At 40.8% G+C, this 14876-nt stretch overlaps 1 protein-coding gene across 10 annotated transcripts in view; it reads right to left on the reverse strand.

Annotated features, from left to right (window-relative positions):
• The window catches only part of LOC119559607 (transcription-associated protein 1), a 518267-nt gene that overhangs the window by 486802 nt on the left and 16589 nt on the right, over positions 1-14876 (reverse strand). For all 10 annotated transcript variants that reach the window (XM_037872625.1, XM_037872623.1, XM_037872624.1 and 7 more), the window contains one exon: positions 4336-4533. In XM_037872625.1, the coding sequence (XP_037728553.1) occupies positions 4336-4533 (198 nt within the window). The remainder of the gene's footprint in view (positions 1-4335; positions 4534-14876) is intronic.

Here is a 14876-nt window from a genome sequence, read left to right on the forward strand (position 1 = left end):
TATTAACAAAATAACTTCATAATATTACGTTATTTTTCAAAAGGAGGGAGATGTAGTACGCACTTATATCGAATATCTACTGTACCAAGAGTACTTGAAACAAACACACTGTAACACTTTGTTGCATTGTTTTTATAAACAAAAGGCTCGGTCAAAAACCCTAAGTGGCCGAAACATGAGTCGATCGGCGCGCTTAAAGAAAGTGCAAGTGTCAGCATTCTGTTGCACACGCCGGCCGCTCAGCCAAACTCAATTACATACACATGCCCTCGCGCTCCAGCCAAAGAGAGCATATTTAAATACACTTTATATACATAAGATATACATAGCCATCTCTCTGCCGCCCAACTGTAAGCAGCGCAGCAACGAGAGTTAGGCTTACTTAGATCCTAAGGAAAATTGTAAAAATCAGAAACAACTTGATGTTGGAAGCGGCACTAATGCTGCTCCAGATTTTGAATAAAGATTTTAAATAAAGAATTACAATAACCAATAAAAGATGTCTACTTTTTATGGCGCCAGGATTTTAAATAAAGAATTACAATAATAGAAAATAAAAGATGACATTACTCTACAATACGGACGGAGAAATTTTAAATTTATATTTTATTTTATTTTATATTATATGTCACTTTTACGCAAACAGTTAAAAACACGATATCAAAGTAAACAAGAAAGAACGCTATAGTCGAGTACCTCGACTATCAGATACCCGTTACTCAGCTAAAGGGACCAAAGGGAAATGGAGATATGCAAGCAGCAAAGCGAGATTTAAATGCGCCACCTACCGGCGGAAGACAGATTTAAGCATTGTGGGCGTTAGGGTAGGCGTGGCAAATTTTTTTTGGATCAATCGATAGGCATTGACGAGACCAATACATTTCAGTTAAAATTTTTAATCTAGCATAAAAATTGTGGGCGCCACAGGCTTGGGCGGTTTGTGGGCGTTAGAGTGGGCGTGGCATATTCGCATAACAAACCAATACTCTATCTTTGATAGTTTCCGAGATATCCGCGTTCATATTTACGATTTTTTGAAGTTTGTGGGCGGTTTGTGGGCGTTAAAGTGGGCGTGGCAAACTTTTTTTTGGGTCAATCGATAGGTATTGATGAGAACAATTCATTTCAGTTTAAATTTTTACTCTAGCATCAAAACTGTAGAAGCCACAGTTTTAGGCGGTTTGTGGGCGTTAGAGTGGGCACTCTACTGAAACAAACTTGCGCTGCGTAAGAAGCTCAGGAATCTGCTCGCCAAATCTCAATAGCCTAGCTCTCATAGTTTCCAAGATCTCAGCGTTCATCCGGACAGACGGACAGACGGACATGGCTAGATCGACTCGGCTAGTGATCCTGATCAAGAATATATATACTTTATGGGGTCGGAAACGCTTCCTTCTGCCTGTTACATACTTTCCGACGAATCTAGTATACCCTTTTACTCTACGAGTAACGGGTATAAAAAGTAAGTAAGTAAGTTGCCCTCCAAGAACTCTGCTGACCACGATGCTTTACACAAAATATGGCATGTCGTGAATGACTTCAATGAGAAGTTTCAGTCAGTTCCGATGAGTCAACGCTTATGTGTGGATGAACAAATGTGTGCTACGAGGATGAACCCCTTTCTTCGATAATATTTACCAGACAAACCACACAAATGGAAAGAGAAATTTTTCATTTTGTGTTGTTCAAAGTGGCTCACCAGATCTTGGTGCGGTGATTTTAAAAACCACATAATCTAGTTCGACAATTCTTGAACGAAACTATACTAAAAGGTCAGGTTACACGTTTTGTTCGCCCTGAAAAAAAGTACGTTGACATAGATTGCCCAAATGTAGTCCACGAATACTACAGCAACATGGTTGGTGTCGGCCTAATTGACGGACTTATTGGTCGTTATAAGATTCTAGTAAAATCCAAAAAGTACATACAAGGTGAGTTCCAAAGTAAACAGGACTTTTAAAAAAAAGACAGAACAAATAGTTTTTTCGGTAAAATCAATTTATTTTATTCAAAATAGTCTCCTTCTGCGTTTTGCACGGACCAAAAGCATGTCGAACGAGTGTTTTAGCTCGTTGTCCGGTATGGCCGCCAGTATGCCGGTGCAAGCCTTTTGAATGGCCTCTACGTCTGCACAACGCTTTCCTTTCATCGGCAAATGCATTTTTCCGAAAAGGTAGAAGTCGCACGGTGCCATATCAGGTGCATACGGGGAGTGGTTGATGGTTAAAATGTGATTTTTGGTCAAATAGTCGGACACAAGCGTCGATCGATGAGACGGCGCATTATCGTGCAACAAACGCCAACTTCCATCTTCGCGATATTCGGGCCGAACACGTCGAATACGGCGCACCAAACGCTTCAAAACTCCAAGGTAGAATACCGCATTAACGTTTTGGCCGGGTGGAACAAATTTTTTGTGGACAATACCCTTGGAATCATAAAAACAAATCAGCATTGTCTTCACTTTTGACTTCTCCAGGCGCGATTTTTTGGGTTTCGGCTCGTCCGGCGCCTTCCATTCAGCACTCGTTTCGTTTCGGGATCATATTGAAAACATCACGTTTCGTCACCAGTCACAATCTTGTAAAGGAAGTTCGGGTCTTTTTTTGCCTCTTTAATGATGTCCTTCGAGTGTTGAATTCTGAGCAATTTTTGGACGTCAGTCAATTTGTGCGGAACAAACCGTGCACACACCTTTTGTAAGCCCAAATGTTCGGTCAAAATGCGATAAATCGATGTTTTGGAGATGTTCATTTTCTATTTTGGTTGGCCCACATGTTCATCGTCATTTAGGTCCTCACGACCACTTTGAAAACGTTGAAACCACTCGTGCACTCTGCTACGGGATAGGCAATCATCGCCATAAACTTGTTTCATCAATTAAAACGTTTCGGTAAAAGTTTTACCAATTTTAAAACAAAATTTAATGTTGGCTCTTTGTTCGAAGCTCATTTTCGCACCGATGGCAAAAACATACTGACACTTAAAGCGCAATAACCTCACTTCCAATAGATGAAATGTCATGAAATTTTTACTGGAAGTCGATAAACGATAGCAGATTCTAACGCACCAGTTGGCATATAGATGGCGCCACTAGAGGGCGCTAGATTCAAAAAGTCCTGTTTACTTTGGAACTCACCTTGTAGTTTGGATCGGTTAGATGATCTTCTTTGACGATTTTGGGAAGTGGAAAGCAGCGCCCAGCCAATACACGTGCTAAAAATGAAGTGTAAGACTGTGAGGCACACTTCGTAAGGCATGTCGTTCGTTTGAAAGCTGGCGATTATTCTGTTCGATTACCTGCCAAACTGAATCTTGATCAATTGGGAGAGTCCTACCAGCATGTTCATCGTAAATTCTTGTCCCTAGAGAGAAAGCCGACATCGTTACTTATGGAACGAAACCAGCACAATTTCTGGCTGTACGAACTATGCACAAGTTGTCAGCAGAGGAGCACTGCTCGTTGCAAACTTCTGACTAAAATCATTATACCCTCTGCAAGGATATTAAAATAATATTGTTTTTTTTTATTTGTATACAACTTTTTTTATAATTTATGTTGCGGTATTTTATTTTACAGTTTGTTTTTTTAACTTTTTCATCTTGAATGTGTTGGGATCGCCTTGCGATTAATAATGCTAAAAAATGTATATTAGTTTTAAATATATTTTAGTTATATAAGTTGTAAGTTTCTGGCTTAGGCCACTTCACTTCTGCCGTATTAGGACCAACTGGACTTTTCCCAAAAAAGCTCCATACATTTTTTTCGATTGAATTCAATCGGGGCCGACGCTCGCTCGAAGACGAAGTCGTGAGTGAAGGTCGTCCAAAAAGTCGTTGTGCCAGAAAATATTTATGTATAGAAGTTTTGGAAATATACAATCGCGGTGTTTCAAAAGATCGTCACTGGTGACGATCATGGATCTATGCTTATGAGCCAGAAACAAAACCGCAAACGATCGTGGTCGAGCCAAATCCAACGAAGGTTGCTCGTGGAAAAAGCACTTCGAAGCAAATGGTCGCCTGTTTCTTCGGTAAAACTGGTCACGTGGCGACTGTGCCGCTTGAGCAACGTAGGACGGTCAACTCTGAGTGATACACCAGTGAAATTAGAAATACGAGCAAGAGAAAACGAATCATTGTCCTCCTTTAGCCCTACTTTTTTATTGGGCCCCTTCGCCTTGAACGTTTTAAACAAAAGTAATACGGTATATACTATAATTATAACGAAATAATAATAAAGATTAATACAATAAATAATCTTAAGTATTAATAATTACTTTATTTTGGTCTATAAGTGTCGGCTATAAATAACAATTATCCAATGATACTTACGAGTTGCTGTTGAGAATTGGAGTCCAATTGCTTCTCGACATGTATTGTTCTCGTGGAATATGCCTCTGATAAAAGCACTTCAAAATTTAGATCTTTTAAATCGGTTATCCAAATATCACTAGATGTTTCGAAAATAGATGGAAGATGATTTGGAAGATTTGTATAGATATCTTTAACAAATCCCAAAAAAAGTTGAATCTGGAAGAAAAAATAAATAGATGTTTAATTTGTGTTTTTTTTACATTTAATTAAAAAGAGATCTAGTCATGTTCGTCTGTCCGTATAAACGCTGAGATCTTGGAAACTGCAAGAGCTAATTTGGATTTGTCATGTGGATTCTTGGTCTTCTTGCGTAGCGCATGTTGGTTTCAGTATGATGCAACGGCCACTCTAACGCCCATAACGCTAAACGCTAAAATCCGTTATATGAGATTTTGTTTTATTGAAAAGTTATAACCAAACAATAATTAATAACTAACAAACTCAATAGAGTGCGACAGGAATGGAGATATATTCATACAGAAAATCGTCTGGTTTCACAAGCGCCACCTAGGTTTCACCTTATGTGGCGTGTAAGTAAGTAATGAATATGGCGCTTTTTTTTTAATGAGTAAAGGGTATCTGATTGCCAAGGCCGTCGACTATAGCGTTTTCTCTTTTTTTGATTCGAATGGAACATCTTTCGCCGTAGGAGGGTCCGCAGAATCGGTGCGCCCTAGCCTAAATTTCGTCGGAGCTTACATAAATCGGAGCATCCGAATCTCAATCTTGTATTGGGAGCGCACATTCGGTTCGCCTTAACCTCTCGTCGACTAGGCCCCGCAAAGCGCTTCATCCTAAATCTCAACATCGTAGAGGGAGCGCACATCGTATGCGATAACTGTTATTATCTGACAAGTAGTGAGAGTTATATACATGGACTCTTTTGTGAACTGTTATTTGAATAACTTTTATTTGTTGTGAGATACATATATAAAAGTTCCACGTTGAAGGTTCAGTGCATCAATCAAAAGAGTGCATTAAAATAAACTCTTTTTAGAAAAGTTATATTTTTTTTTTGTTTAGCATGCAAAAATTGTGTTAACATTTTTTATATTTCGCCGGAAAGAGCATATTGATGTGTCTAAATCAGAAACGAGTCGCGATGAGATCGTGTCGTATTAAAAGTTCGCTGAGGGCTAGGCCGAACGACGTTTTAGCGCCTGAGTCGAAGATAATCCTAAGCTTGCTGTTAGGCTCTTCGGCCGCAGAACGAAGTAGGGAGGGACGTAAAAATGTGACCTAGTTGTATCCACTTTAGTGTGAAACATGCGACCATGTTTATCCATCGGAATGTTTCTCGCAAGCCTGTTGTTTCACTAATCCACTGAGGAACTCTTTTGTATTTCTCAACATCCCAAAACCTGAATGAGATATTGCACCTTAGGCTTGATGAATTCAAGGGTGGTGCTTTTCTACCTACAATCCAGTCGAGGGTTGTGATGCGTTGCCAAATGTAAATATTCCTGGGACGATCTGGCACTTGCCGCGGCGTATCGCTTCAAGGAATCCTTCTATTCCGACAAGCACGTCGACATTATTTGATAATAAAAGTGTGCATCAGGTACAATTTTACCATTAGCACTTTGCGGGACGTAAATTGGTTCGCTGGGCTGAATAGAGTCAATTTTATTGATCACGGTGAAATTAGAGGTATAATACCGCTTTTGGTTGTGCGCAATATTAGAGACACTCTAGCTCGGCACTGCTGGTTTGATTCTGTGATTTCTGCAACTATGCTATGATGTGGCTTGCCTAAAGTCGAATCTGCCTAATTTGGGCTTGGATTATACGCATGGAAATGAGAGTGATGAGCACCGTTAAAAACTGCACCGAGATTTAAATGAAGTTCCTCCCCTGCGTACGATGAAGCGCAGAAAATGCATTGCATTGTGTAATAATGTGACTGCCGGACTCACAATAAAAGCGACTTGAATTTGTTGCGATAAACGACTTGGACAAATGCACTTATATATCATATTCGCCGGAAAGTGTTTAAAATGTAGAGGGAAACGTTCTTGATCAAGATTACTAGCCAAGTCGATCTAGCCATGTCCGTCTGTCCGTATAAACGTTGCGATCTCGGAATAAGCTTGCGCGGCGCAAATTTATTCCAGTTAAGTGCCACCCCCACTCTGTGGCTCATACAGTAAAAACTTTATCTTAAATGTATAGATCTCGAATTACCTATTGACTTAAATAAAAATTTTGCCATCCTGTGAGGAGTTGAATAACTCTCCACAAATCTAAGCAGCAGCAACAGATAGCCGGCCGCTTACCAGATACGCGGAAAATTCGGGTAGTAACGGCGCGGCGAGGAGCGGTTGGAGAAGAAAAGAGTTTGGAGACCAATGTGGGAGAATAAGAGAGTTTGGAGACCAGGGATGGAGAATAAGAGAGTTTGGACACCAAGGACGGAGTATGAGAGAGTTTGGAGACCAAGGAGCGGAGAATGAGAGAGTGGAGACTTGGCGGGCAGAGCAAGAGTGCCGTGTGCAAAAGGGAACGTTGGATCGGGAGAAGTGCCTCATTTCGGCAGTGGAGCGGCAAACATGGCCTGCGAACAGCAAAAACCCGAGTGCCAGAAACGCCAAGCTACCAGGCAGGAAGGGCGAGCGATCGACCCGTTGAGGCATTCAAGGAGCGTTGTCCTGGAGAAGCCCAGCGGTTCGGCAAGTCCCGGAACGGAGGTTGCCCAAGGACACGCAAGACAAGAAATAGCGCAGAGGAGATCGGCAGCGACGCCAGCAGACATCACCGACAGCCAAGTCACCATCGCCGTGCGGAGCTCATTGGGGAGCGCAGGAGCGTCGCGGACGTCAAGCATTATGGTGAAGCCGGGTGGAACGTTCGTCTGCGCTAGGCGTAAAGCAAAGTGAAAGGATGGGCAGCTTCCTGGCGTTAGCCTTGATTGTCAACGCGATCTGAGCAAGAACCCAGCGGGACCGTCCGGGACAAAGCAAGGGACAGGTATTGCCTCGAAAGGCGTTGCCCTGGAGAGCAAGGCTTGTTCACCCTAGTCTGAGAACGGAGTAGCTTCCTAAGCCCGCAAGGTCGAACTCTCTGCGAGTCCAAGGCGCGACAAGCGACCCCGAGGCAGCGCGTCGGCAAGCGAGCAGAGGCGGGCCATTACGATCATCCCGAGACACGGACGAGGACGAGGAACATGAGCTGACTGTGGAATCAGAGCAAGGAGATACCGAGGCCAGCCCAGCCACACACCCGCTGTATTAATAACACATGAATAAAACCGACTGTTACCATTCGAACCCTGTGCTTTCTCACTGATCTACGGGGCAGTCACGTCATATAAATTTGGTGGGACGAACACACAATCTTCTGAGCTAGCCGCACGAATCTAGTAGCGAGCAGACCAACAAAATCAGTTCGTTACAATCCTTACTCAAACGCCCACAATCTTCAAAAAATCGGTCATATGGTCGCTGATATCTCGGAAACTATCAACTAAAGATTATGGGTTTCAGATTTATATTCCTTAGCTTCGTAAACGCTTATGTGCTTGTGTTACGCTTATGTGCCACTCCCACTATAATGCCCACAAACCGACCACATCTGTGGCTCGAACAGCTTAAGTGCTAGAAAAAAATTCAACTAAAATATATTCATTTCGTCAATAGTATTGACTCAATACCTGTCGATTGACCTAAAATAAAAAGTTTGCCACGCCGACAAACCTCACAAAACTGGCGCCCCCAGTTTTTATGCTAGAATAAAAATTGTAGCTGAAATGTATTGGTCTCGTCAATACTTATCGATTGACCTAAAAAGCTTAACACGCGCACTCTAACCCACATTTCGCTTAAATCTGGCTTTACAATCTCGCTATACTGCTTGTATACAGGGGTGGTCAAAAGTATTTTCACAAAAAAAAAGTTAAATATACTCATAATTTGAACTTACATCTTCTTAACTTTGGCATCAATGGAAAGGTAATTTAAATGCCGTTTGAATGATACAATACATTTCTTAACCCATTCTTTACTTATTGAAAAGGACGAATTTGTGTGAAAATGTCCTTTTCGAACTTTTTTCCTCGACTTGAAAACTTAAATTTTTTGATGCAAAAAGTTTCTTCAAACAAAAATAATAGTAACTGCAAAAAGAATTTTTCAAAAATCATTTTGCTTATATTTTTAATGATTTTTTGAAGGCGACAATGTCGGAAAAATTTTGTATGAAAAAGAGAAAAATATGGCTAAAATGCATGTTTCTAAACATTTTGCAGTGTCATGGAGACCGGCTACCCATTCATTGTGTCTGTAAGTCCCGCATCTGACGTTTGAAAAATGGATGTCCTGCAGCAACAATATGACCATTTTGCTTGCTTTTAATCGGCTCTCGCAGAGTGGGAGCTCGGTGTTTTCGTTATTCTCTTTTCTTGCTAACATGCCTTGGAAAAGCATAACAAGCTAAAACGCGTAAAGGAGTGACAAAATAGGCTAGAATTCGCTCATTCTTCGTCGTTAATCGACGGAAAGCAAGCGTTTTAAATAAGTGCGTCGGCAATTTGAAGTTTACAAGTGCGTTTATAAGTTTAATTCAGGTAAGTGATACCATGGAACTAATAATGAAAATGCGAATACTTATCATCAAAAATGTTTTTATTGTTTTTCAAAGTACTTTTGCATGCGCAAGCCAATAGTCGAAGCTCTTTTTCCACTCCGATTGAGACACCTCCTTGAGTGCTGTCGCGTTTGAAAGTACTTCCTTTCTTAATGTCTAATTGTGCCCTAAAAAGGTACACAAAGTCAGCGGTGTAACTCCTATTGGAAGTGGTACGTACCAACAATGAACGGCGCGCTGAAGAAAAGAAACGGCGGCGCCTGGCGAAGTCCGTCCATGCCTCAAGCCATTTTCCATCTCACTCTCTTCCCGAAAAGGATAACAAAAACAAAGATATTCTCGCGGGAAAAGCTCTTTTTTTTGTGCAACTTGCCAAACATCGGATCAATAGTGCTCAAAAACTGCAGCTGGTAGTAACAGTGCGCTTAGGACAATAGCAGCAACAACATATTGCATACTTCTAGGCCATGGCTTGGAATAAACAAACGTCTTAAAGGTTAATGGTCCGACTGTCTATTAGAAAAAGAGAGGCAGAATGTCAAAGATTCCTCCGCCCAAGGCGCCTTGGAAATCACGGTTCTAGAGAACGAAAAGAGTGGTAATCCCCCATCGACAGAAAGCCAAGGTAATATCTTTGGGCATCCCCTAGCGGCAGACTCTAAAAAACCGAAGCTGAATGCTGCAAATCCCTTCGCCAAGAGCTCAGCGACATGCAGATCGCCACCAGCGCTAGCAGACGACTAAGCAGCCTTTGCCTTCTGTTTAATGGGCAGAGGCACACAGACCAGCCGATGCGGGACAAGCTGACCCAACTGTTGCGGGAGGCCGAAAGACCACCGGTAACCCTTCTCAGTGGGTTAGGGGGAACTAGAGCGACCCCAAAAGGACTCGGGAACAAGCGACCGGCCAAGGGTGATCCCGGCTGAGTAAGAGACGTTAAATTGGAAGTTTAGCTGGAAGGCATGAACCAACAGCCTAACCGAACAAGAAAGCTGAATGGCACCCCGCTAGGAAGGGGAAAAAACAGGGCCAGCAAAAGACCAGCTCCTTAAGGCGGTAAATGGAGACTCAACGTTGAGCTACGTCAGCATAGACGTTCATACAATCCGCAAGACGGCTAACGGAGATATGCTGTTGCGACTGATGAGAGCCCTTGTTCGCAGTGCAGATGAAGTAAAAATGGCAGTCGGAAAAGCCCTTGGCGCCATAGCAACGGTGCGGGCCCTGGCAGGGCAAACAAGATCTTGAACATCGACGAGCTAGCAACGAAGAAGGTATTAGCGGAGGGTGTAAAGAATGAGCTAGGAGTTACATTCCGTCTGCGTGGACTCAATTAGGTCACTCAGAGCTACTAGGAGCGGCCCTCAGATAGACACACTCTCACTGCCGACAACGACAGCAAACATGCTATCAGATAAGGAAAAAATACGGATCGCATTAAGTCCATGCTTTCTCCAAAGCGTTGATATAAATAACTAGAGTTTGACCACAAATCGCTAAACTTTACCGAAGTCAGGGACTTGTTTGGAGCTTGCTTCAAATGTGACGGAAAAGATCACAAGGCTAGGAACTGCGGCAAGGACCCGCACTGCATACTGTGTGCCCAAAAAGGGGTCACCCAACAAACCACTCGTCTGGCAGTTTTAAATGTCCGGCATACATCGAGGCTGTCAAAAAATTAGATGCTAAGGCTTAACCAACTAAACCTAAGTCGCTGCAGGGTGGCCCAGGATCTTCTCACGCAAACAATTACGGAGCTCAGGATAGACGTGGCCATCCTTACCAAACCATATGGGACTTTAAGATCTAACAAGTGGGTTGTGTGGCTAAAAGGCCAAATACCTAAATAACGCAAAGGCTGCGAAGGGACACGAATGGGCGAGGTTAAACGATCTGTGAGTGTACACAAACGACAGAGGACTCATAGTGGTAAAGGCTCCTTTGCCTCTTTGGATTTGTTCCTTCTAAACGCCTAAATTTTACAGTCGATACTCGATCCCACGTATGTACATAAGCATACGCAAGGCAGCGTCGACAACGTGGGAAATCAGCGAGGCGAACACCGCGAGCGACTGTTGCGCAATTATTGCCACCCTCCACACACACAGAGAAGCGCGTCGAGAATAACACTTAGGAATCACTACAAGAAAAATACGTTAAACCAACCCCCAGAAGGAATGGAAAGATCTCGAACATGAAGAGGCAATATTGACCAAAGTCAAGAAGGCCTGCGACGCCAGTATGGAAAGCAGCAAATGCTTTAAAGGACGCAGATCAGTCTACTGGTGGAACTAGGAGATTGACGATGCCCGCCGATATAGATGCTAGAAAAGCCTACCACAGGTCGCGAGGAAACCAAGGCTACCAATCTCTACGGAAGACTTGCACCCACCATCGACAAGCTCTAAAAAAAGGACATAAAAACAGCAAAAGGCGTTGCTTCCTCGAACTGTGCGATGAAGCAGAAAAATGGGCTCATAAACATTTCTCCAACAGACGCTGGAAAACTTGAGAGATCGCCAGGCATATGTTTCCTGCTTAAGAAATGAGTCACATGCTTCTTGGCAGTTCCTAAAATCTGGCATCTGTATATGTATGTACCTTATTTATCTGTGACTAAAAATAAAACGCACACAGTGTCAAATATTTTCGTTAAGTGTTTATAGTTTTATTTTAATAAAGGAACGTAAAAAGAATATACACAAACAAAAGCCCCAAACACATATAAAAGGTCTTGTTAAATTTGTAAAACAACTTATATGCGCTTTTATATCAATCAAACAATTTTCGACAACATAAAAGTTTTTATTTAATATTTCAGAAATTGTATTATATACACCTATCCCTCGCTTTGCGTCGGGGATGCGTTCCAAAAAAATACGACGCAAATTTAAACGACGCAAAGTGAATTGGGATTTTCTATAGCACACCATGTAAAGTTCGAAGATTGGTTCCAGGGTTACAAAAATACTACTTTTTAAAAAGAAAATTGAGGAAAGTGATCATTAAAAAAAACCAAAATAACATATTATTTTATTACATATTATACACATAAAAACAAAAGGAAACTAATTTGTTTAAAACAAAATAAATTCTTCAATTACATACTCAATTATGAAAAATAAAATTAGAATTAATTACTCTCTTTAGTGTCTGTTGTCGTAAGCCGGCTTTCTTTAAAAAAAAATAATGAATAAGTGAGCCGAAACAAAAAATGGGAATTCCCGCGTAGCGCAATTAAGGTGTTGCCACCCTTTAAAAAACATATTAACGACTTCATTCCAAAACAACGCAACATCGAAAATCTAACGACGCACAATGAAAATTAGTTCTATTTAAGAAGCGACGCAACTTCGAAAAAACGCAAAACGAAACGACGCAAAGCGAGGGATAGGTGTATTATAATACTATAAACCAAATTTAAGGCAAATACATTGAAACGCAAGAAAAGTACAGAACAACCTTTGTTAACAAATAAGACGCCAGAAGTGTAACTGTTTCAATTGATGTTTATTTGTCTTCACCGAACATTCAATATAATTTAGTACAATCAATATCGATGAGCTCTGGTTGCGTTGGTAACAAAAATGTGACTGACTGTAGCTGGGTATATTACTACAAGAATAGGCTGAATTAAATCGTAAACACGTTACCGTAAGAGATGAATGGAAAAGTACTGACCGAGTTTCAGTAAATCCGTTTTTCTTTATAAGTAATTTAAACCACTTGGAAAAAAAAAATAATTGGGAGGGGGAGCCCTGTTCGATTTGCCAGAGGATCAGACCGGCAAACTTTTCTTTTAAAGCGTACGTCTGAAGATTGGAGGACGGATTTGGAGTCTTCGGCACTATCGCCTGCCACAGCTTCCTCCACCTTACGCCATACTGCATGGACTTGGTCACGACGGGCCTTGCAGGCGGATACGGAAGGATAGAACCAGCTGGACTGTTGACAATGGCCTGGAAATGGCTCAGACGGTCACCTGTGGCAATACATTTGTTTAAACCGACGGTTGCCATTGCGGATACAATTTAAAATTAAGTTGATGATACAAAAAATAAGTACTAATATGTACAATCGATTAGAATTTGAATTGTATTTTTATTTTTCTAAATTCTCAGAAACCGATTGAAATGTGTACAGATATACAGCCACACTCAAATATAATAAAAAGTCAAATTGACACTTTTTTTAGTAATAGTTATACCCGTTACTCATAGACTAAAAGCGTATATTGTATTCAAGGAAAATTTGTAACAGGTAGAAGGAAGCGTCTACGAACCCATAAAGTATATGTCGCAGGGTTATTACATATTTTTCCATGTTTTAAGGAATCGGGTGTCAGGCACAGTAAGTTCTGCTCGTCTTCTCTGCACTTTCTGAACTATCTTCCCAAAAGACAATTTCCGACTTTCTACTCAATTCTCGTACACTGTTAGTCGTTTCTCTCAAACAAGTTTATCAGAGCTCTACGAAGAGACCTCACTCGGCAGCAATCTATTGCTATCTTGCTTGCCATGCTTTTCACTTAACTTTGAACTACTTTTGCTTTCTTTTTGAATTGCAAGTCATTAATACCGTAACACTAAGGAATCTCCAACAAGCAGAATTAAGCAGGTCGCATTTCACTTGCTTTGACATAAGAAATATAGTAGGCCTTGTTTCATTTGGTCAGATATATATATATTATTGATCAGTATCACTAGTCGAGTCGACAAGAAAGGAAGCTAGCTTCGGCGCGCCAAGGATGCTCAGCCCATAGGCACGCGGGTCACATTTGTTTTTGTAAAGTCACAAAGCTTGCCTGTGGTCACATGCCTATACTGAATAGGGCACACGTCGATTCTTTTTTCAAGCCAACAATAATTTCATTGAACATTTTTTTTTGTCTGAACTTACAATGCAAATTGTTGTCTTGTTCTCGACTGTACACTGACACCTTTTTTTAAGTTAAGTTTTTGATAGAAATTGTGATTTTAGTTTATTGTTGACCAGCGACACGTGCATTTCGATCTATTTGTGCCGATGAAATCAATGATACTTTGGATTGTTTTGCAATAACTTTTAAATTTGAAAGGCAATGCCTTATTTGCCACAAATTTAAGGTAATTAGAAGCAACCATCGAAGCCGTTTAACCAAAAATCATCTGAAAGCTTTATTAAAAATATCTACTACTTGAATGAATATAAACATTGATGTTTCTTAAAAACCAACTGTAAACATTTTTTGAAAAAAAAACATAATTTTAAGAAGTAATCATGTTTTCCTTTTCTCAGTGTTCATCTTGCAGCAATACAACTGCGTGTTTTCTTTTATTTGCGTTGGTAAGGCAATTTTGAGCACCCCTGTTCTATACCCGTGCAGGTCGTTTCCGTATATGCATTGTATGTGCAGGCTTTCCGATTTTTGAGGAAACAAATAACCAATTAACCAAATTTTGTGTATGTGTGTATGTTTACCGTAAACGAAATATAACGGTCTATGTATTATTTCGACATTAATTATCCGATCGTTCCTATGGCAGCTATATGATAAAATCTTCCGATTTGATTTAAATTTTATTTGAAATTCTGAAATATATAAAGAATGATATTCCCAAGAGTAGAAGATAATATGGAAAAAAACACAAAAGTAATTGTATTTGTAGTTTTAAAAAAAAATGTTCTTTATCATTCCTATTTGAGCTATAGCATATACATAGTTGTCCGATCCCGCTCGTTCGGGCTTATATACTACCTGCCATAGAAATAAGACTTTGGAAAGGTTTCATCCCGATAACTTTAAAATTGAGAGACTAGTTTGCGTAAAATCAGACAGACGTACGGACATGGCTAGATTGACTCGTCTAGTGTTGCTGATCAAGAATATATATACTTTTTGATATCGGTAACGTCCTTTTCACTGTGTTGCAAACTTT

The sequence above is a fragment of the Drosophila subpulchrella genome, unplaced genomic scaffold (genome assembly GCF_014743375.2).
Source record: "Drosophila subpulchrella strain 33 F10 #4 breed RU33 unplaced genomic scaffold, RU_Dsub_v1.1 Primary Assembly Seq26, whole genome shotgun sequence".
Lineage (NCBI taxonomy): Eukaryota > Metazoa > Arthropoda > Insecta > Diptera > Drosophilidae > Drosophila > Drosophila subpulchrella.